The following is a 23,386-nucleotide window of genomic DNA, read 5'->3' on the forward strand; positions in this document are numbered from 1 at the left end:
TACAATAGGTCACTTGACGTCAGTTTTTTTTTTTTTTTTTTCGAAGTTGATGGCCAAACCTGATGAAATGACTAACGCCAGGTTGCTAGTTCTCCCGAGTTTAATATAGTCTTAAAATCATGTCTGTCTACAGTAGAACGATCTCTGGCGTATCAGATAAATGAATATTACCAGTAAGGTCTTCCAAGACGCAATATATCTTTGTCATAGATTACGTTTTCCTTTAATTTCTTCGCTCAAGAGTTATTAAGGTAACGAAGGTGGGTGTTCATCTAATAGACGTAGTAGAGTGACCTTCAGAGCTGTACCACTCCTATAAATTTCCAAGTCCGGTATTTAAAACCTCATGAGGTATTTCGTAAGTACACGAGTCATGGTCTGTATCATGTTACCACGGCGGCTGTAACGTTACCAGGACGGGACCAGCTGTCACAGGTGAGTTTCAGGCAAGCATATAACAACGGTAGGTGTACTGGGCATCGATACAATGCCCATGGTTGTGCCGGGAGTACAGAGTGGTGCTTCGCGGGCATCACCGTCTTTCTAGTTGTAATAGGGTTACAAGCCTGCGTTTGTCGTAATTACTTGACGGGGAGGGAGTCATACACTCTTAGAGCCCCCATCTCTCCCAGCAATTTTAACCATCACAATATTTCAAAACCATCGTATTCTCTCAGCATTTTTACAGTTTCTTCACTCATTTAATTCCATTCAGTCATTGTATGTTTAAAAGTAGTACTTTAAAACTTTTGTAATACTTTTTTGCTCAGTTTTTTGTTATAGCCTTTTTGTTGTGTCTATTTTTGAGGACGTAAAACAGTTATTGGAAACTTAAAGGTTGTGACCAAGTCTCCGCTTACTGCTCATTCCTCCATGATGTGTGTGTGTGTGTGTGTGTGTGTGTGTGTGTGTGTGTGTGTGTGTATCCTCCTGGGTCTGTCGGTGGTGACTACTGTAGTTCCGCAGTCCCGGCGTCTGAGTCTGCTACTAACACGCCCAAATGCATCAGCCTTCCCTCAGCTTCCTGGACTCCGCCAGACCTACGTGGCCTTGTTTGGCGGGCTACTGCAGCCCCTGGTTGTCCTTTGGAAGGTATCTTGTGCCGTGAGTCAGTCTAAAGCCGCTCACGTGTCCGGATTAACCCTCGTCGCGGAAACCAGCATGTTTGCATGACACGTTCCTGAGTGTCTTCCCATCAGGCTGGCGGGGTTAGGGAAGGCCGCGAAGACCTACACGTTGTTGGTTTCCTCATGTGGTGATCTTGTGTGCCTGTTTTGGGACGCCCCTTGTCCCTCTTGTTGGGTGTGGGGAGGTTTTGACTCTTCAGCGCCATCACGAATTTGAAGTAGGGTCGCTCTGTTGTGAGGGAGTATTGCACTGTTCGTCAAGGTCATGTTCTATGGTCGTCAGGTAGTGCTTTCATCGTGAGGTGGTGATGAGTGTTAGTGCTTCCATCGTTAGATGGTGGTGAGTGGTAGTGGTTCCATCGTGAGGTCGTGGTGAGTGGTAGTGCTTCCATCGTGAGATGGTGGTGAGTGGTAGTGGTTCCATCGTGGGGTGGTGGTGAGTGGCAGTGCTTCCATCGTGAGGTGGTGGTGAGTGGTAGTGGTTCCATCGTGAGGTGGTGGTGATTGGCAGTGCTTCCATCGTGAGTTGGTGGTGAGTGGTAGTGCTTCCATCGTGAGGTGGTGGTGAGTGGTAGTGCTTCCATCGTGAGGTGGTGGTGAGTGGCAGTGCTTCCGTCGTGAGGTGGTGATGAGTGGCAGTGCTTCCGTCGTGAGGTGGTGGTGAGTGGTAGTGCTTCCATCGTGAGGTGGTGGTGAGTGGCAGTGCTTTCGTCGTGAGGTGGTGATGAGTGGTAGTGCTTCCATCGTGAGGTGGTGGTGAGTGGTAGTGCTTCGATCGTGAGGCGGTGGTGTATGGTGTCGAGGTTGTACTGAGCGGTAGCCAGCTGGCTCATGATTTGTGGTCTACTGGTGGTATTGTGTGGCTGTTCGGGTGTCGTCGTCAGGTCGTGCTTCTTGGTCGTGTCGAGCCATGCCTGTCGACTGCCCTCTCCAGGATTCGAACCCGGATCCGCGTGACTCATAGCTACCGGCGCTGGTAATCCAGGCAAAATAAGGCTTGTCGTGGAACACACTGCAGCAGATTATTTTTCTGCGTCTTCGCTTCCTTAAGACCCCTAGATTCGCCTTGAACAACGTAAAGTCTTATGGGATTCATGTTACTGAAATAATAGATATTAGAATGGGATTTTTGGACATAAAAGTGCATTGCTTGAACTACACATGTTAGATTTACGTGGCCCATTTCTCTTTAGCGGTCAGAATTTTTTTTTACACTATGGTTACTCTACTGTTTTAGTGTCCTTTTAGCTACAACCTTTCGTATAACTCACATGTTACAAGCAAAGTCATCACTTTTCCTCTTGAAATATAACCACTATATGATGAGAAATTTATAGCACTGTATGTAAAGACATTTATAGAGGGCCATGAAGGCAATTCCAGATTCATCAGTTTTGCATTGTAGGTCTCAGATTTAAGGCATCTAGCCTTCCCCTGTAACTCGGCTTTCTTAATTCTTGTACCATCTTTGTTGCCTTCCTTTTGACCTTCTCTAGTAGTTCTTTGTGCGTCTTTAGTTATGGTAACCAAACCTTCATTACCCGACATTTACTCGGGTTGCATTTCATCGTCCGCGTATGATCATACCAACTCTGCAGTCTGTCTAGGTCCCCTTGCAAGTTGATGCAATACTCCCTACTCTTCACTTCCCTCATGACCTTTACGTCATCGGCAGACGTACTAAAGTAACAGCCCTTACCCTCTCGGCAAGTCATGTACGGAGATAAAGAAGAGTAGCGGTCCCCGAGTACAACCCTGTGGTACTCAACTGATGAATTCCACATTATTCTTGCCCGGTAATCCAGCTTATTAATCGTCTTCGAATGCAGCATTGTGTCAAATTCTCTCTGGCAGTCCTGATTCAGATAGTTCACCCAATCTTCCCTTGCGTCAGAGATGAAAGCTCACTCTCTCATAGGAAATCTTAGAGGCTTGTTACAGTCGGCCGCCTTTCCCTGTTACCGTATTGTCTCTCATGTAATTCCTCCTCCTCTGCTGGACGTCATTCACTTGTCTCGATTTCTGATTACGTGTGTGTGTGTGTGTGTGTGTGTGTGTGTGTGTGTGTGGACTCTGATGTTATCATCGACACAATGCTGGCCCTACTAGGTCAACATCGGATTTTTTTTTTCTCTCGCCTCTCCCAACAGTGACCTGCTGAAATGTATGCATTACGCCATACAGTACACAGGATGACAGGGGGAAGCTGTTCTTCACAAGCGTGATTACATAACAGTGTTTACAATACATAAAAGGGAAAGTTTATTAATGCATGTCCGAGAGTGTGGGATGTAGGTTGAGTAAGTTAGTGGTGTTAGGCAACGTTTTCACTGCGGCATTGTCTTGACGAGAGGCATTTAGTTCTCGTGTGGTCAAGCACTCGATTTGTTGCCTCCGTTTTTATACGGTCGCAGAAATTGCTGTTGTGGTATGGTAGTGTCGGTGTCGTGTGTGTGTGTGTGTGTGTGTGTGTGTGTGTGTGTGTGTGTGGTGCTCGTGCTGTATACCTCTGGTTGCCATTGACCAATTGTTTTTTGACACCATTTAAAGACGACGCTGTCACCATCCACGCTCTATCATCACTCGCATCCAGTACTTCCAACACCTTTACTCCACACCACCCTCACACCTTCACTAGCCTCGCTCCACTACCCTCGCTCCACTACCACCTCCCACTCCATCACCGTGTGACGGTATTAATGCTCTTGTAGGCGGAGGTGTTTGTACGTGCAGCTTATCGTAGTGCTGAATTTGTAATAAAGAATTATGAAATTGTATAGAATAGAATGTTTTGTAATCATAACGTTAAAGGTAATGTTTGACGTCCGTCATTGGTTTCAATCTGCCTCAAGCGATGTTTTATATAAAACAAAGACTACTATGATATCTTTTCTCCATTTCAGGTCTCCACGCCAGAAGACTCACACCAGCAGTGTCACTAGCGACTATTACAGTGACTCAGGCGAGACCTCCTTCCCACCCTCGCTCATACAAGACCACGAATTTGTCCTCAACCTCGACCTCGTTGACGAAGAATCACAGAGTTCGAGGGCGGAGAGCAGAGCGACCACGAGGAGCCCCCTAGGTGGCGAGTCTTCGTCGGCATCACCTCTTACGGAGTGTCCTCTGGAAGCTGACGATTCCCGTTTTCTCCGGGGGAAGAATGGTGATAGCCGTTTTCATCGACAGAGCGATGCCGAGAGGAGTCGTTTTCTGTTAACGACGCCGGACAGAGAAAACTGTATTTCTGCGGAGAAATTGGGAGGGAAACTAAACGTAAACCCCACCGCCAATGAAAGTGCCAAAAAGGACTTCCTTAAACTAGTACCTGAGACTAGATTATCTTCTGTGAAGTCTTTTCTTGGATCTGACCTTTCTCTTCAGCACATTTCTCTTCCTGCAAGTCATAGTAATATTCTCAACCTCAACTCAAATTCCCTATCTTCTACACCCCCTCCAAGTTTTAACTGGGAACCTCAGTGCCCCAGATCTCCACTCGGTGCCAAAGTCAGCCGTGGGCCCCACCCTACGGTGTCATGGCAACCTACATATAATCCCCTTCAGGTACCCGACACAAGCATACCAGTTGACGACACAAGCATCACCAAGATGGACATTGATAAAGGTGAGGAACGCAACTTTCCCTGTTAAGCATGGGTTTAAGTCTCACGTTCATGATAAGAGAAGTATTGTCCAACAGTTAAGCCGAGGGTTTGATTCATACATTAGCGGGTACATAAATCCGGCCGTGAATCAAAAACTTTTGAGTATATCATCAAAGACGACGTTCGATGCTCACTTTAGAACGTGGGGAAGCCCGCAGAGCTCTCTCTCTCTCTCTCTCTCTCTCTCTCTCTCTCTCTCTCTCTCTCTCTCTCTCTCTCTCTCTCTTCTCATGTTGTGGGTTCTGCAAAGGTATCGTCAAGTAATGTGTTGTGTCCTTACAGGCAGCAGCAGCAGCAGCGTGGGCGGGCTTGGTCCGCTGAGCTTCTCGATGTCTTCGCTGTCGGGGTCGTCTAGCCCAGCGCTAGAGTCGGTCAACCCCGCGAGGACGCCCGCAGAGCTCCACACCAACTCCCTCAACCGACGCAGACCAAAGTGAGTACGGTACCGCGAACTCCTCAGCGTGCACAGAACGTTCACCCTGTGTGCCTGTTGTGGCTAATGGTGCTTTACATCGATGGTACACACACACGCGCGCGCACACGCACACATACACTATATTGACCACACTTATTTCTGACCCTTCGAAATATGTCATCCGCTTGATCGCAACGATATACGAAGGCATTTTACCCTTAAAAGTCAGGTCATGGGTCACTTCATCATACCAAAGGGCCGCACCTTCGTGTTCAAGAGGTCAGGCATGCACATTTGGATAGCTGCAGGTAAAACGGAAAGAAAAAATATGATTCTTTGACCAAATTTTTCGAAGTTGCGAGGGAACTATATACATAGTGAGGCGAGTCACGCGCAGCATTTGTACCCGAAATGGTATGTACCGCCGTATGACGGCTCAGTGGTACCATGAGGAGCAGCGTCTGAGGACGTGTGTGAACATATTTTGATACTTTCACTTCTGTATTTGATTGTGATTTCATCTTAACGTAACGAGGTGTTGATCGATATAAGGCCGAAGTTCACAAACATGAGCTTTTGGTTATAGGTAAAGAGCTTCATGGTGTATGTTAAACGACCGTGGTGTATGTTCCGCTCCCATGGTGTTTTACATGACCGTGGTGTATGTTACACGTCAAAAGTGGTATGAATAACTTGTTGGAATCGTATGTATTTAATTACCTGGTTACTGAACGTATACGGAAGCGAACAATCCTGACCTTTAATATCATAATGACTCAGACAGCTGTTGCAGGGAAGCTGTCATCCCTTCCTAGTCTGTCGCCCTTCATACAACCTTTTCCCATTTCCAAGTGTCGGGTGTACACACCAGCCTCAGGAGCTCGGAGTGATTCCCCTCGTCTCATTCTTCTTTTTCCTATGAACTGATCACTCATCCTTTCATAACGAACATGGCTGCAGTAATTTGGCCCGTGCCACGTTGACCCCCCCCCCCCTTGCAAAAAATATAAAGAATGGATTGAAAGGTTAGTCTTACGGTACAGTGGGTGCGATTGGGATGTCACAGGAGACAAATTCCGTCCTTGACTTTGATATTTTTTGTCTGTGAAGGTTTGGAAGGTTACTTCAGAGAGGTGTTCATCATCTGGTGTTTGTGAAGGAGAAACGGAAATATGTATTGTCTGATGTAGCTCATTTTCAGCGTTTTGGGCCACTTTCATTATTCATAATCATTATTTATATATATATGTGTGTGTGTGTGTGTACAAATTGTGTTCATTACCTGTATATACATACATTAAGCACAGCCTCCTGTTGGTCGTGCTTCAGTAACCTCCTCGTCGTCCTAATCGACCTCGGGGATTTTTCCCAGCCCCCGGGCGTGTTGACCGAGTGCAATTGTGAGGCGAGGCCGTCGGGGACTGATCCGGCGGGTGTGTTCGCTTGACTCTCCCGGTGGCGTGAAAGTGTTAAGCAAATGAGGTTGTGCGTATTGCCCCGCCAAGTTTCTCAATTGTTTGAGTTTCACTGCGGCACGATGAAATGTGGTTATCATCTCAGGGTCATTGCGCAGACGAGTCTCTCTTCTCTCCTCTCTTCTCTTTTTTCTCTCCTCTTCTCTTTTCTTTTCTCCTTCCCTCCTTTGGTAGGAGGTGTGGTGTGGTCATTGTTTATTTGGGAGACGGGGTTGGGTCTGTTAACTCGGAGCATTTTGAAGTGGCTCTGGACTTGGGAACGACGTACGTGGTTGTGGACGGGGAAACAATGGACGTAGTTGAGATCACAGAATCCTTGGAGGCGTTTTTGTCCTTTGCCTTTCCACGTAACCTGGTGCTCTCTGGTTCGCCTACCGTCTGTATGGGCCACTGAGGTTGTTGGTATTGGTGACCTACGGAGGCCGTGGGCGGGATGTGTAGGTGTGATGGGGTTTGGTAATGGTGACCTGGAGACGTGCTGGATTTAGATGTAACTGCGCCTGTGGTTGAGACTTGGTGACTCGGAGTGGGTGATGGCTTCACCGTCGCCCTGGGGTTAGTGCTCTTGGCAACCTACTTCGATTAAACTGGCGGACTTGGGAGAGGTACACCGTGGTGGGAAGCCTTAGGGGGGTCTACACCAGGGCTGGTCCTGCTCGTAGCACGTCATCTTAAAGTGAATTGGGGTTCGATACTTGGAAAGACAGGCTAATATTTTACCCTGCTCTCCAACGTCCTGGGGGTTAGTTGATTGATTATTATTATGGGCTTTAGGCCCATCGACTGGTAGGGTCATTTGTATAGGTCGTCAGTGTCACGTTTTGACTCATCAGATCGAGAGGTGTTGACCACTAGGCGTTGACTTAACTCACAGACCAAACACTATCTTACTGCATGCATGCATGTATGTAAGGTCTTCGCTTGTCCCGGTGGAAGTGAAGCAGAACGGTCGATGCCGACCCTTCCCTCTCCTTGTGGCGGGTTGAAGAGCGGCAGCCCCCTACCCCTCACCTTCTATCCTCCACCGTCAGTGACCACAGGTAGTGCCGAGAGTTCCTTCTCCCACATAGCCTTTGGTATGGCCAGGGTTCCACTTTATTCTCTTTTTTTGTCCATTTTCTTTCGGCAAGATTTCTACTTGCAGTGGTAAGGAATATAAGGAAAATGAGAAGCGGTTTTCTTGACTCGTCGTTTCGGGCCATTGTTGGTCGTAAGTGATGGCACTCAATCTTCACTTATGTGTCTTGAGACTCGAGGTATTTCATGGAAATGGCTCCAGTGTCCGGGAATGTAGTCTTGAACGGTTTCCAGGATGTAGCACGACCTTCACCAAGTTTTACAGTTCGTGGTATAGCAAGGCTGACGGTAGTTCCTCATGCCTCTTGTGTGGACATTAACCTCTTCAGGAAAGTAGTGAGAATATATATATATATATATATATATATATATATATATATATATATATATATATATATATATATATATATATATATATACACTATCGTTGCTTTAGTATCGGGTTATTTTTAGGCAAGAGGTATTTGTCATTACCAATATCGCAATCAATCATTCCAAGTGGTGTTTAAGGAAAACCTTCAATTTGGTTAATCCTTGACCGTTGTTAACTAAGCACTCTAAGCCACTCTGTTGGACTCTTTTAGTGACGGAAGGAACATTGTTTTCTTACAAGGTCGTAATGTTGTTCTGCTGTGAATGCATAGATTCGACACTCTTAGTCTATTTTGCTAGACTCATTCTGTCACTTACTAAACATTGTGTTTTATTACAAGGTGATGTGGCTTAAGTTTGTTATGCCTCTGGTATTTATGCTGAACACTGCGATACTTTGCTGGGAAACTTTTTTATATGACGTAATACACAAGGGTCTTGTTTTACACGAGGTCATGCTGGAACCCGAGGGGAAGGTGGGGAGCCCGGCCGTGTGGCGTGATCAACGACCTTGGCAGAGGATGACGTGTGTTGAGAGAGACCACCACACTCCCGTCGGTCGATCCGCCTCCCTTCCAGCCTCCTTCGTTAGACCAGTTTTAGGTCTGGTGTTGATAATTCTCAAAGGCCAGGGCGAGCGGACTGGCTCGCTGCGGGCTCGCTCCTTGTGTCAAGGGGACGGGAGTGATGGAGCGTTGGTGATACTGTAGCATGACGTGGAACTTGGTGTTACATGACCTTTACCTGACGCACGAGCCTGGGCGACCTCATCAACCATGGAGGAGGATCCATCAGACAACCGACTGCATCACTGGGACGTCACTGGGATGTTTGGGATATTGGTTTTTGGCTTCGGTAAGATAAAACAATAGATTATGAAATCTTTCCTCCCTAGGGAACCATAACTGAAACAGGATTCTTCACTCTCCCATCTTGAGGAGACTGAAAAAACAGTTCGTGCAGTCTTCCTGCCTAAGGAAACGATACAGACGATATTGAACCCCTTGGCTCTACATTGTTAGCTTCTGCTGGGAAGTACAAGAGACATAGATAAGACACTGTAAGTTTGAGAATGATGTTTGGGTTGGAACCTTTGCCGAGTATGGTGGGCCGGGCGATCGTACATACACGCGCAGCGCCCCTCGGGCTGGGCCAACCTTCTAGACCACCAACCAGGAAAAGTCTGAGGGTGGTTGGGTGGGAGAGACAGAGAAACAACCTGATACTGTAATTTTGGTTAAGGACTTCCTGGCATAGTGGCGCACCTTGTCACAACTCGGTCCGTAATGCCACCTGTCTCAGCGTGAGTTATGATCCCAGAGGAATTTCCTTTGATAACGTGGTAACGTTGAGGGCGATTACCTCGTGTTCATAAAGAAAAAAAGATATGATATTTCAGATGTGGTATGGTTGTGTTGTAGTAACGAAGGTTCTCCTAACCACAGAATAACCATGAACCCCGGTGGTAACTCTTAGGGACGGTCCACTCTCCCCTTACCTCCACCCTCAAACTGGTTCCCGTCATAGCATGGTTTTATTAATTCAGGTGTTGTTTGGTAATTCAGCGATGGCTGAAGCCGTACCTGACAGGTGGTGCAGGTGTAGGCGCCTGTGAAAAGCAGCGATGGACAGGTTTTCACCAGTGACGCTGTTACGAGCCCAATTGGCAGGTGATGGACGCACAAACCGTCAGCTGAGAGCTGGTGTGTGTGTGTGTTGTGTGTGTGTGTGTGTGTGTGTGTGTGTGTGTGTGTTCAACGTGAGCGGGTGACTAATGTATGGATTATGTATGTGGTGACCTTCCCTACGGCCAGATACAGCTCCCTCGCTCAAGTTCCTGTTTACATTGCATGACAGACTTTCGTATTGATGTTCCGCGGTAGAGCTTGCGTGTCATGCCACTGGTTGTCGCGTCGTCTACACTAGTGTAGTGTTGTGTCCTTTTACTGCTGCTGCAGCTACAGTGGCTAGAAAAGAGGAATGCTTACGGTAATATGCCCTTGGGACCTTTTGCAACTGTATGTAAGTACCATCATCACAATTGGACTTGAAGGGTACCTGTGACTCTCATATGACTGACTTTGACATTCAAGACTTTCCGGAGGCACATTACTAGCTAGCCGACCGGCCATCATGTGAATGGTTAGGGAATGACTGTTCATCATGGACGAGGAGAGGAGGGTCGGAAAGCCCCGGGTGGCGAGGGCTGGGGGACCGAACACCCCCCTCCCTCCTCCTTCCTGCTCCGGCCTTACGTCACGTGGCGGTGGCGGTGGGGTTCGCCTTCCTCGACCACAACAGTGTTGAAACCTACGTCACGCGGCACGGGCTCAGAAGTGCGTTCCTTTCATGTGCAGGAGGGGGAAAAAAAGTCTCGTAGGGATGTATAATGAAAATGAGTGTCCCACAAGCTACCCATCGACCTAAGTTGTGTCTTGCATATTAGACCTTGCTCTGTCGCAAGTGAATGTTACCGAGAATATTGGATTTTGTAATATGTACATACGCCAAAACACCCCACTATACTACGGAGGGGCACAGTTTCTCATATATATATATATATATATATATATATATATATATATATATATATATATATATATATATATTTATTATTTATATATTGATCGAAAAAGGTGTTTGTGTTCAAACTTAGTTGTTACCAGACTCGGTAGATCGCTGGGCAACATGAAGCCTTGCCTCACGACGACCCTCTTCTTCACAGGGTAGGTTTAGGCGTGAGTAACAATAATCTCAAGGATTACGACACCAGGAGTGGTCGGAGCCGTGCGTGAGCTGGCTGATATATATGGGCCTCACGCCGGTGGTCGTGACGAGGCAGTAGCAGCAGAGGCAGATCCCGCTGCTCAGCCGCCGCTCACATCGTTGTAATGTTTGTGAAGTTCACGAGGACTTGGAATAAGGGGAGAAGGGACTTGTCCTTGGCTAACGGCACTTTGTAATCCCCCTGTCCTGCCCTTGCCATGTTTTCTTCCCTGTGTAATTAACGTCCTTAAACAAGATTGCTACATAGGAGGGAAACAGGATAGTACTTCACATTCTGGAGGCGTACGACAGTTTGGGTTTGAGCGGCAGCAGCGACGGCGCCGAATCTGTCATGAGTAACGGTATCAGCTGAGCGGCTGCGCTGCAAGCCTGGAACTACTGGAGGCTGCCGTAACGTGGCGCCCGCCAGTATTATTCAGCCAGTCAGCAGCGAGTGTGTGTACAGCGTGGAACACTTGTTGCACGTAAGGCCCGCCCGTGGGCTGCAGTGTTGCTCCTGTAGTGCAGTTAACGCGGCTTCGCCACCTTCAACGTTTGACTCGTCCGATGGCGTCTGTATTGAAAATCTGGACGTGTTAAAAGAACCTTTAGTGTTTAATGCACACTTTGATATAACTGATGATCATGAGGCGATATGCACTGTGTGAAGTGAATTAGTGTGCTGTGAAGGTGTTAGATCCATGTGTGTTGTGGTGCGGCGGCCTGTACGAACGTGATGTGTAGCGATGGAGGCGGAGATGGAGAAAGTGAGGGAGAGAGATCCCCGCCCATGACACTGCACCACCACTCATGGTTCCCTCTTGTATCTAAATTATCTAAATCGTTACCTCTGCGTACATAACTTCGGTAAAGTTATAATGAAAGCTTCTACCTACTTGTTCACTTGACGCTGATATTGGTTGGCTCATGTTGAAGCATAAATACGTTCTTTGGTTATCTTTTTACACGTCTAGAACATCCTGGAAGGAAGGTTATTAACAAGAGCAGTCATTCGGGGTGGTACCCCTCGCTGGGTCTAGCAGTGAAGATGATAATGCAGAGGATAGTAAGGATGGAGGTGAGGTTAGGGGAGTAGTTACCGTGGCGATGCAAGTGGTAATTAATGACGTGGCTTGCATCAGCTGCGGAAGAGAAGCGTGAAGTTTTGCTGAGGAATTCGGACGCTTCATTTCGTCTGGTGTGGAACACATGGTGGGGCGGGACACAGCCGTCTTTGATCGTGGGTTTTCTTCTACCAAGCCTCCTGGTGAGGCCTACACCACCAGCAGGAACTTAGTCTCCTATCCTTTACTATAGTCTCCTATCCTTTACTAAGCCGTTACCGTCGTCTTGGGTGTTCGCCAGGGAGCTCTAGGAGCACCAGCTGTGGTTTTAGGCCGCCACCGCAACTTTGTGTACAAGACGGTGGTGCGCCATAATGACGGCTTGACTTGAGAATAACTTGGGACCAGTGGGTTCTCTGTAGCCCCCTCCCCACCCCTCATTGTCGTACCTTTTGGTTCAGTTTTCCTATATGTCTTTCTGGTCTTCCTTTGTTTGGGCGTTTATCTCTACAGTTTGATTTTGACTACATATTTACATATTGTATATGCCTATGGTTACTGCCTGCACAAACATCCGTTTGGTTTACTTCTGTCTGTACAAGAATATTTTAGTTTACCTCCGATTTATATACCTCCGATTTACCTCTAAACATCAGTATCTACCTGTGGTCCACTTCTGTCAGCAAGTGGCCATCTCTGGTTAACATCTGTCGGCATGACGTATCTGCCTCTGGTCTACTTCCGTCTGCACAAATATCTCTGCTCTTCTTAATTCAGCTTAAGTATCTACCTCCGGTGTACGTATGTCCGCACAAGTATCTACCTCTGGTTTATTTGTTGTCACAATATCAGATTCTTTTATGCTTGCACCATTATCAACCTCTGGTCTATTTCTATTCAACATTGTCAACCTTTGGTTTACCTCTGAGTGTTAATTATCTACCTTTCTTCTACTTCTGTCAATACAGATATGTTTATACTTTACTTTTGTCGGCACATGTATCTTCCTCAAGTCTACTTTCGTCAGCACAAGCGAGTTTCTCTGGTCTACTTCTTTGTTAGCACAAATATTTAGCTCTGATCTACTTCCTTCTACGCACGTATGTCTACCTCTGTTTCAGCTTTCGTAAGCATGTAACAACCTGCGTTCCATTACACCTGCGAAGAGTATTCGAGGGACCGTACCGGTATTAGTAGCAGCACAGCAAAGCAATACGCGTAGAAATAACTTTAAGAGTTAATATTGGGTTTTGGACAGGTGCTGTGCCTGGGCACCTTGTCTGGTGCCACACGGCCCCGGGCGCAATGAATGGTGCTGTGACTTACGAGAGTGACATTGCTGCTGTTATGCTACGATGTGCAGAGGATATGAGGGATGCTTGGTTGCTACCGAAGCCACGACTATCATAATACAAATATATGAACACAGTGAACGTTACGGTACTACCCTTGAACACGGAAAAAGTACGACCTTTTAGTTATGATTGCTTGGTCTCTGACCTGTCTCAAAAGGTCGTGTTTAAAGTTCGTGAAGTCGTTTCTAAGGGTCGAACCATAGTGCTCAAGGGATTAGAATGCTTTGAACATCTTTGTCTTCAATCCGTTAAAGAGTTGACATTATTATTTTTCAGTTATTAATAATGAAGTAAGCACTAAATGTTGCCATAATCGTGCGGTATATATATATATATATATATATATATATATATATATATATATATATATATATATATATATATATATATATATATATATTGATAACCACGAGGAACATAAAACACGATAACTTGCCAAGTGCACTTTCGTGTAATGATCTTATCGTCAGTTGATAAACTATTATAAACGGGTGAGACTACTGGTTAATTTGGAAATAGTCGCTGTGAACTTACATAATTTATTATGATATAAAGAATCGATAAAGTTATTGCAGTTCATGAAAATTTTATTGCAACTTGACGAATTATGATATTTACCTCTAAAATATTTTTCTTTCTTTTTTGCACGTATACACACGTGCGTGGCACGAGACGTGGAACCTACGCCTCAGAAGTTTATCATCATTAATATATACATGCGTTGTCAGTTATTGCAAAGCGCGTTGAGAGAGAAAGTCGATTCAGATGGCTTGATAGATATGTATCGGTTGTCTGTGTTCGATCCGCGGTGAGTTTCACGTGCACTTGTGCGCTTTCTGAAGTGTATCATTCACCCCCGTGCCCGTTATTGCCTCTCATGACATTTACGTTTGACTAGGTGCGATAGGCTGTATAGTGAAAGGAAAATGATAGGCTGCATAATGAAAGGAAAACGATATGCTGTTTTATTATAGAGGAATGCTAGTGCTTGATTATAGGTGTATTAAGCATACTAATTTTCATGACTCGCTTACCGGATACGTATATTTGTTTGATTGGCGGGCTTAAGGCCTATCCAGAGTCAGTAAATCCGCCAATGTCAAGCGAGATCCACCAACCGTCCTTATTTTTTTCAATGCTCACCCATTCATATGGTTCATGCCCGCCATTACTCTAGCAGCACTTTGTATGTCGTTCAGTCGGTCCTCACACATGACAGCGTTGATCCGTTTGGATGGTGTGGTACCCTTGGCTTTCACTTTCAATGTCGTTTATAGATATAGAAAGTTGATTGTGAAAAACGAAGAATGGTGATGGTCGCCGAAGCGGAAAATTCACATGTATTTTGGTTATCGAACAGAGGAATGATTGGGTCGCGATCGGAATGTTGTAGTGTGTCGCTGCCTGCAAATGATAGATTATACTTTTTTTTTTATTCGTTCTACGACTGTTATTGAATTAGAAACAGATTATGTAGAATTATTCTGAGATATTGTGAAATGACGAGTATTGTGATATTAATTGCGTTCCTTCAACCACCCAATAGAAAAAAAAAAATGGATGAAAAGTCTTAAAATACTTAGAAAAACGTAACCCGCTGGGTGTGAAATCTTGACCTCTGACCTGATTCTGAAGACAATTAAAGGTGGTATTACTGCAAGTATAGAAAGACCTCCATGCCTTGTAGAAGAGATTGATTAACGAGACTCCACGTATGTCAGGATACGAAAGTAGACACGTCGGTGTTAGCCATATAAGATCTCAACGGGTGTCCGTCCTTGCCACATTCCTGCAGCGCAGCTCCTCCCTCCGCCTGCGGATCCCTCCCATGGCCCACCTCCGCTCGACGTTCACTCCACCTCACCCATTCGCTATATAGTTTTAAAAGTGTTTGTCTGAATTTACGTGGAGAAAGCAGTACAATGATAGGATGGGCGAAGAGCACATGGCCAGGGGTAGGTGGGGGTAAGTGTAGAGCGTGCAGTGGATACAATACATCGACTCGCTAGGTTTCCATTCCTGCGATCCTACTTTACCGTACTTTTTTGAATGATTGAATTATTTTTTACCCCCAGTTTCATATCCCTTGGATTTCCAGGAATAGCATTTATATCTCATGCTATCTGGCTGTGAACGTGATCAAAGACTAGGCTAACATACCCAACGGTCGTTCCAACGTGCTGAAGGGTCGCACCGTTGTGCTCAAGGGTCGTACCATCGTTGCTCTAGGGTCGTACCATCGTGCTCCTTGGGTTAACTAACAGTTTACTTATAACACCTCTTGTGTATTGTTTAGGCCACTCCTGTATCCAGCTGTCTTCTTGCGAGTCTGCCACCAAAAGGTTTGGACCCGTGGTTTGCGTCTGTCGGCTTTGCTCCCCATGGTTTTTGCGTGGAGACGAACCATACGAGGATGTTAAGATGCCTTTCTTCTAACAGTTAAGCTGCGTAATTTTCACCTTTCTTCTTTCCCTCCTATAACGTTTCCGCCTTTTTAAGAATCATGCTTGCAAATATGCGAGGAGTGCTGATATATTTCTTCATTCTTTCTCTCATACCTTTTTTTTTTTTTATTCCACCCGAGATGGCCATGTTTGGGGCATTTTTACACGTATCATGTTGGTCACTTTAAAAGAAGTGAATATATAAATCATTTCACTGCCATGGTATTATTCCTCCAGCCCAGTATTAGCCGAACTAATTTCACAACTCGCATGTGATTGTTACGGACTGTTACCTTTATTCGTTCTCATACTCATCTGGGTCGTGCTGTCATTTCATATTCCAAATATACATTTTTTTTTTCCCCGACGTGTTTCCGTCATCCAGTGAAACCTCGCGCGGTTCCACGTTGCCATATCCACTCCCAGGTATCTGAAATGCTCTTACTTGTTACTGTACCATGATCCACGTGTTGTATGTTGCATGCAGCAAGCTGACGTAATGATATGCCCGTCGACCATTCAGTATATCGTGGAAGTTCCTCTTGTGGAGACCTGGAGTCTCGTTAGTTTTTTTTTTTTTTTTAGTGTTCTCACCTTGCAAACGAGACCCCTCCCCCTTACCCCGCGTGAGTGCGGTGGCGTGACCATTGGCCAGAGTCATAACGTCGTGCTCGGTAGGGAGGGGGATGGTTGGAATACCTTAGTGGAGCGTGTGATGCGGCGAGCTCCCCGGACTTCGGAGTTATTACGTTGTGGACGAAGCAGAAGGGAAAGTTGCTGTGATCATACCCACCACCACCTCACACTGGGGTGGGTGCTCTCCTCCGCCTCCTCCACCACTGTTATCGTAAGGTCATGTGTGTGGTAGCACCCGCGGCCGTGAATGTTGAACTATTCTCTAATTCAACCGCGTTATCAAATTTCTACTGGAGCTTTTATATATTTATCCGCCCAACATTTGCCATTTGACATTTATAAAAACATCTTGTCTGACACACACACACACACACACACACACACACACACACACACACACACACACACAGTTTTCTTTCACAGATTTGATACATGTATTGGTTACAGAAATTTCGTGTAATGTACAACCCCCATCCCCCAAGGGGAAAAAAAAAACAATTAACGAAAAAGAAAAAAAATCGTTATTATACCGATCTTTCGTCATCATTTCAGAGATACTTGCGGAATCTTGTGTCGTAGGCCTTGATATATATATACATGGAAACCTTTTGAGGGTGTGGTATCGTTGACACACCTCCAGGCTGCCCAGTTATGACTTCCCTTCCTCACTCTCGCTTCCTTCACATTACTTTTCCTGGCTGATCTGTCTTCGTGATTGTTCACGGATGAACCTCTCCCTCAAAACCTGTCAACAGCGGCGTCCTTCAGGGATCTCTCCTGTCTCTCACATTCTTCAATATATTTATGAATATTTTTTGAATAACATCCAAATGTATTCAATACCGCTACATCATCATCTGCTCGACCTTTGTCTCGTCTCGTCTCGTAACAACTGCCTTTGTAGATTTGGCCAGGGTTTCCCTAGGAGGGGAGGGGGTTAGACTAAACCAAATTAAACCGAATTTCTTTCCATTTTGCGTTTGAAAATCTCTCACAATATTTCTAATTCCTTTGATGTGTGTAAATCTCGTCATTCAACAAAGTAAACGTACTGGTTATCAACGTAGAATCTGATCCATTTTGGAAATCCCACGTTCCGTGTATAGCCACATTTTCCTTGAGAAACTGGGATTTGTTTTTCATATGCCATATATTTAATTCTTCTGAATAGTTGCTCCGGTTTTACTAATGATCGAGCCGTCCTTTCATTTAGTGATGCTGTCACATCTGAGGAGGTTCTAGCTCTGCAATCTTGACAGTCGATTCAAAATCAGTCCGACTCATCAGCTCTCCCAGTCTGACCTCAAAACTTCAGCCACGTCACCCACTCCGCATTGTTGGTTCTATTTCTGTTCCTGAGAACAGGCTGCTTGTGTGTCCCGCTATTAGATAGATGACGAACTTCTCGGCAAGTTAGTGTAACTTGTTACTTTGGGACCGTTGGTAACTCAGGGATAGGCAGATGTGTTACCAGTTTCTTTCCCTACGTCGCTAAGCCCTAGAGCCATTTACCTTCCTGTTTTCCTTAAGGCTTCAGCTTGTACTAAAACCTCTTAGATTCCTCTGGACTCCTGAGCACTAGAAATATGCTATCAGCATTAAATGGAGTGAAAATGAATTTAACGGCGGATCTTAGAAAAAAAATTTTATGGGTGAAGACGAGCTTTTTTCAGTATATTTTTTGCAAGTTATATTATTTTATAATTGCCCCAGTACCTACTTTGGAAGAACCCGGCTGTGTCCCAGGACCTTTCTAAAGGCTCTTTCAGCCCAAAACTGCACTGCATTCAGTTGCATGGAAACTTTTTTTTTTCTTTTTTTGACGAGACTGTTCTCATAGCCTCGCATAAATTGACTTTTCGCTCGCCGTGTAACCTCGAGAAGGCAGAGTTCAGTGACACCGCTGCAGGGAATATTCCAGAGGAATACGAGGCTTGCTTGTTTATCGCCGATATCCAGTAAAGGTAACGAAGCCTCGCACGGGAATTATATTATATATTATCCATTTAGCTTGCATACGTAGTTTGTTGACTTATGGAAACCATCATTCCAAAACCATCATTTTGGGATCAAAACAACGATTCTCTAGCATGGTTTTTGACGAAGTCGTTCCCGAAGAAAAAATTTGCTCGCTTTTTGCAATGTGACAGTTGACTTCAAGCTGTTGTTGTCATGTTTAGATTTTCAGAAAGCATTCGATGAAATCCCGCTTAAGATATCACTGGCAATGGGTAATTACATGATATATATGGTGTGGTACGTAGGTGGTTAGCAAATCAGTTGACTGGTCGTTAACAGAGTGGTGATTATCGGTCAGTCCTCAAGAGTGGTTAGGCGTAGCAAGTGGTGTGCCACAAGAATAAGTGTCTGGACGAGTTCCATTTCTCAAACACACTAATGACATTTGTATTGGGCTGCGGTGTAAGAGTCGCAGATGATGCCAAGAAATTGATCATTTGTAAAGTTAAGATATTTCTGCCCAAGTCATTTTTGCTTTGCTTCTCTCATAATATTGCTGCATGCTTCTCTTCTCTTTCAGTCACATATATATTCGAAAGGACTTAACTGGTGTATATATATATATATATATATATATATATATATATATATATATATATATATATATATATATATATATATATATACTTGTCACTGGTATAATGAGGACGCAGCGAATATTAACGTAATTACGGTGTACGTATTGTAGTATCGTAATAATGTATCCTGATGCGCATATAGTGATGTAATCAGGACGTTGTATGAGATGATCTCGGTGTACTCAACGTAATATAACGTAGTCTTGACGTCCTGCAGTGCGCTGCAACCACGGGAGTGTTGCACTGAGGTGATAATGATGTGGTGGCTGGGTCAAGGTGACTGACAGACAGTTGGCACACTGTAATGGAGATTGAGTGGTGCCTAGTTGATGGTGACGGTAGTGTAACACATTGGTTGCGATTGACCGGGGCTTTCATGATGGCGATTGGCCAACGCCCGGGTAAATGGCCTGTCGTCAGTCGTTTGGTAATGGTGACATGCACGCTGTAGCATCTTGGTTATAGTGAGCAGCGACGCGCTGCTCTGCGATGGTGACCCGCGCCTTGGTAATGGTGCGAACGAGATTTTCTGCCATAATGGTGATTGATTAACGTCCTGGTGATGATTGGAAGTAACACGCCGTTGCCATTGTTTGACTAACTGGCGTGTGCGATGGTGAGACAAACTTGCCTCAGTGATGGTGATCAGTAGGCGTCGCACTGATGGTCATAGTGGTAGGGACGTATGGTGATTCACTAGCGGCGTCTTCGCAGTGGTGACCGTGATATGCGGTAATGATGGTGACGTGACTGGCGACCTATCATTGGGGAGAATGACTACGCCACAGTCACAGTAAATTTACTGGGGCTGTGAAATATATATATAACACGCCCCATCACTCAAAGCCAGCCTGACTGACCTTCAGACAGTATACTGGGCAGCAGTAATGGCAGTGTCCCGTATGATATCGAATTCTCTTTATCTTGCATCCTCCTCTTAGGATCATTCTTTTGAGATTCGTAGAACGTAGTCTCTTTGCGTCTGGATGGACCCACAACCAAAAGGGGCAAGTTGGGGGATGTCTTTTTATCTCGGATAGGGGAGGAGGTGAAGGATGTAGGGCTTAGATTATTTGAGAGCGTGAAGGTCATAGGTCGTATACCTATGCTGGAAGCTCATCGTGTGACCCATAGTTTCCCGTCGCCGATGACAGACTGGTGATGACACTTGGACGTGAAGGTGACGATAAAGACCCTTGCCGTACGGAAACCTGACGCATCAGGCAACGCTGGTTAATTATACAATCCGGAACGACTCCTGTGTTCAGCGATCCAGACTTGGCCCGGCGGTGTTGGAGGTTGCCGGCCGCCGCTGGAGCCATGGCCCAGCAGTGGTGGAGGAGGAGGCTGCCGGCCGCCGCTGGAGCCATGGCCCAGCAGTGGTGGAGGAGGAGGCTGCCGGCCGCCGCTGGAGCCATGGCCCAGCAGTGGTGGAGGAGGAGGCTGCCGGCCGCCGCTGGAGCCATGGCCCAGCAGTGGTGGAGGAGGAGGCTGCCGGCCGCCGCTGTCGCCTGGCCGGCAGGATGTTCCAGGCGTGGCTGTGCGGTGTAGGAGACTGCTGGCCGCCGCTGGTGCCTGGGAAAGTTGTGTTCTTGAGCTCTAATGGTGATTTCCTTTGTTGTTCTCTGGTCACGCTACTGGCTGCTGCTGCCTCTCTGTGTGGCCGCTGTCACTGTTAGGGTGCCGTTGTTTTGGTGCTACCTTTCCCACTGTTTCAGCTGCTACTGTGTTGGATTTTGTTGCCTTTAGGGTGCAGTTGTCTGTTGCTGTTTCTATTGGTTCGGCCCCTCCTGTCAGTGTTGCAGATGTTGCCGTTTGTACCGTTTCATTTGCTGCTGCTGCTGTTATCTTTTGTTCCTGAGGGATGTTACTTCTGTTGTAGCTTGTTGCTGCTCCTTCCCCATGCTGGTGCTGCGGGTGCTATTATTGTTAATGATGTTGCTGCGTTGCTACATCACCTTCTTCAGCTGCTGTAGTGGGGGGGCGGAGGATCTGTTGCTGTTACTGTTGTTGTAGTTCTTACTCGAACTCTCTGGTGGTGGTGGTGGTGGTGGTGCGAAGTGCTCAGATGGTACTGGATGGTGTTCATGTGGTGATATGAGGTGGTACTAGATGGTATTAGGTGATGGTGGAAGGTTCTCAAGCAGTGCCAGGTGGTGGTCGGACGGACCCCTGTGTTGATCCGTGAGGTCGTGGATCCTGATAACATAGTATGTGCTGGAGAAGCTAGATGTATGTGGCTGCAGGTGTTGATGTGGTGTTGGGGCGTCTCTCTGCCGGGGGCATCGTGTGTACATCCAGCGGGTTGTCTTCGGCTAGCGGCTCGCGACCTCTCACCCTGCTGCCGTTCTCCGAAGCGGAGTCATTTTAACTGATCTTTCAATTGAGTTCCCCCCCTCCCAGCCCCCCCCCCTTTAACCCTGCTGCTCTAAATTTGGGTCTTGATTATTACCCCTCTCATGTCCGGCCTGGGGGATGGGGAGGCCGGGGTAATTACTGCCTTGTGTCCGTCATTGTGTCCGCGGGAAGGGGGGGAAAAAAATAATTCGGTCGCTAGATATGACAGAGCATGCAAGGGGGGTCACCCTTTGTCATCCCTTGCGACCCCCCACCCCCACCCAGGGGCTATTGCTGGTGTTACACGGTACGACATGGGCTCGTGGGGCGCCCCCGTAATTCCTTTGCCTCACTATTATGGCTGAAGCTTGTCGTCAGCTGTTGGTCATGGCGGAGGCGGACCGGCCCACCAGCCGAGCTTGTTATAGTCAAGTTGCGTGCGGGTCCCCGGCCCACCACAGCACATCTTTATTCTGGTACAGGACTGACGGACCCGACGGGCTCCGATATATTTTTTTTACGATGGTACGCTCTTGTGTTCTGGTTTGTGGGGGAGGTGGTGGGGGAATGGGAAGGTAAGGGATGGACCTTAGGATTACGGTGTACAGTTGTGACTTTTTGGTTGCGATTATTAAGGTAATGTTTGTTCTGGACGTCACATGTGTGGTGGTTCGTTGGTCACGGGGAGGGAGCCGTCGTCGAGTGCAGGTGACGCTTCCCGCCAATTCGGTGATGACGTCTGGCTCTGTAATGAGTAGCTCGACCACACATACACAGGGAGACTGTCATGTGATTGGTTCGACCAGTCATGCGTTCAGTTTTACGATGGTCTCATTCACTGGCCCGTAATTTATTGGTAGTGGCTGGTCGTGTCGCAGGTGCTGCATTACTTCTTGATATTGTCTAGCGTAATAATGAGTGGTTCAGCCACACAAGAGAGACTGGCATATGATTGGTACGACCGGTCACGCGTTGAGGTGACGATGGCTCCATCCCGCCGTCTCGTGCGTCAGGGGTGGACTGGTCGTGTCGCACGTACTGCCTCGCCTGTTTGGTTTTTGCGATGGGTTTATCCCGTCATGCATTGCACCACTGAGTGTTGACATTGGTTGAGACACTCCCCTAGGGAGCTTAGTAACTGGCGGAGCTCCGGGGGGTGAAGATCAGACCCTGAGACTTACGTAAGGTAGAAAATACACTCCCATTTAGTTCTTGAATATTGTTGACTCGTCTTGTGAGGAACTCGGGCGGGGCTGGGTAGATCCGCGTTGTATCGTGTGGTCATTACGCCTCGCTGCCCATCAGCTGCCGCGTCTCCTCCCTCCCACCTGCCTCTGCACCGTGTCCTTCCGCATCCTTGTGGAAGCGAAGGATTCTGTAGGATCTCACGGTCCCCACTGTCATACAGATGTAGGAGTTAAGCGTACTATAATATATATTTTTTTTTCTGCATACTCATGGCGTAATAGTTTCCCTTGTGAATCTGTGATTTGTCATAGTATCTGTGTCGTGTCATGCGAAGGTGTGACGTCAGACGTGGTGGGTGTAGTGATGAAGCTTCTTTATCGTGCTGCTTGGGCGTAGTCGCTCTGGTTGTGTGCGATTTGGCGGTAGGTCACCTGGGGTCATTGGCACAGGCAGATGTTGGTGTTATGTCTGCCGGTAGATGGCTTGATGATAAGAACTTACGACGCCCCCTCGTAGATGCTATGATGATAAGAACGTAACGAAGAAGATACCTATTTCAACAATCGTTTAGTTCTGTTGGTTAGATGTAACCAGTTTTGATATATATATTTTTTCTTTTTTCTAAAAACTTGAAATAATTGGTCTGTAGGATGAGGATGTTTGTTGGGTTAGGCTACATATGTAGACGTTACGGAGCGTTGCCTCCGTACGTAGTTTTGGCTCTCTTGCTGTGTGTTGAACTCTGGGCAACTTACGACCATGTACAGTGGGCTGAGGATAGTGTAACGTGTGGTGCTGGTTGGGTTGGGGCACAGCTGCGTGGGAAATGAACACGATCATGAATCCAGTCCGAGTGCCTCATTGTGGA

The 23,386-nt window shown here is 46.5% G+C and overlaps 1 protein-coding gene across 5 annotated transcripts in view; it reads left to right on the plus strand.

Annotated features, from left to right (window-relative positions):
• klar (klarsicht) overlaps positions 1–23,386 on the plus strand; it is a 353,898-nt gene that overhangs the window by 11,372 nt on the left and 319,140 nt on the right. For all 5 annotated transcript variants that reach the window (XM_071674529.1, XM_071674530.1, XM_071674528.1 and 2 more), the window contains exons 3-4: positions 4,031–4,752; positions 5,075–5,225. In XM_071674529.1, coding sequence (XP_071530630.1) covers positions 4,031–4,752; positions 5,075–5,225 — 873 coding nt within the window. The remainder of the gene's footprint in view (positions 1–4,030; positions 4,753–5,074; positions 5,226–23,386) is intronic.

The sequence above is a fragment of the Panulirus ornatus genome, chromosome 20, assembly GCF_036320965.1.
Source record: "Panulirus ornatus isolate Po-2019 chromosome 20, ASM3632096v1, whole genome shotgun sequence".
Lineage (NCBI taxonomy): Eukaryota > Metazoa > Arthropoda > Malacostraca > Decapoda > Palinuridae > Panulirus > Panulirus ornatus.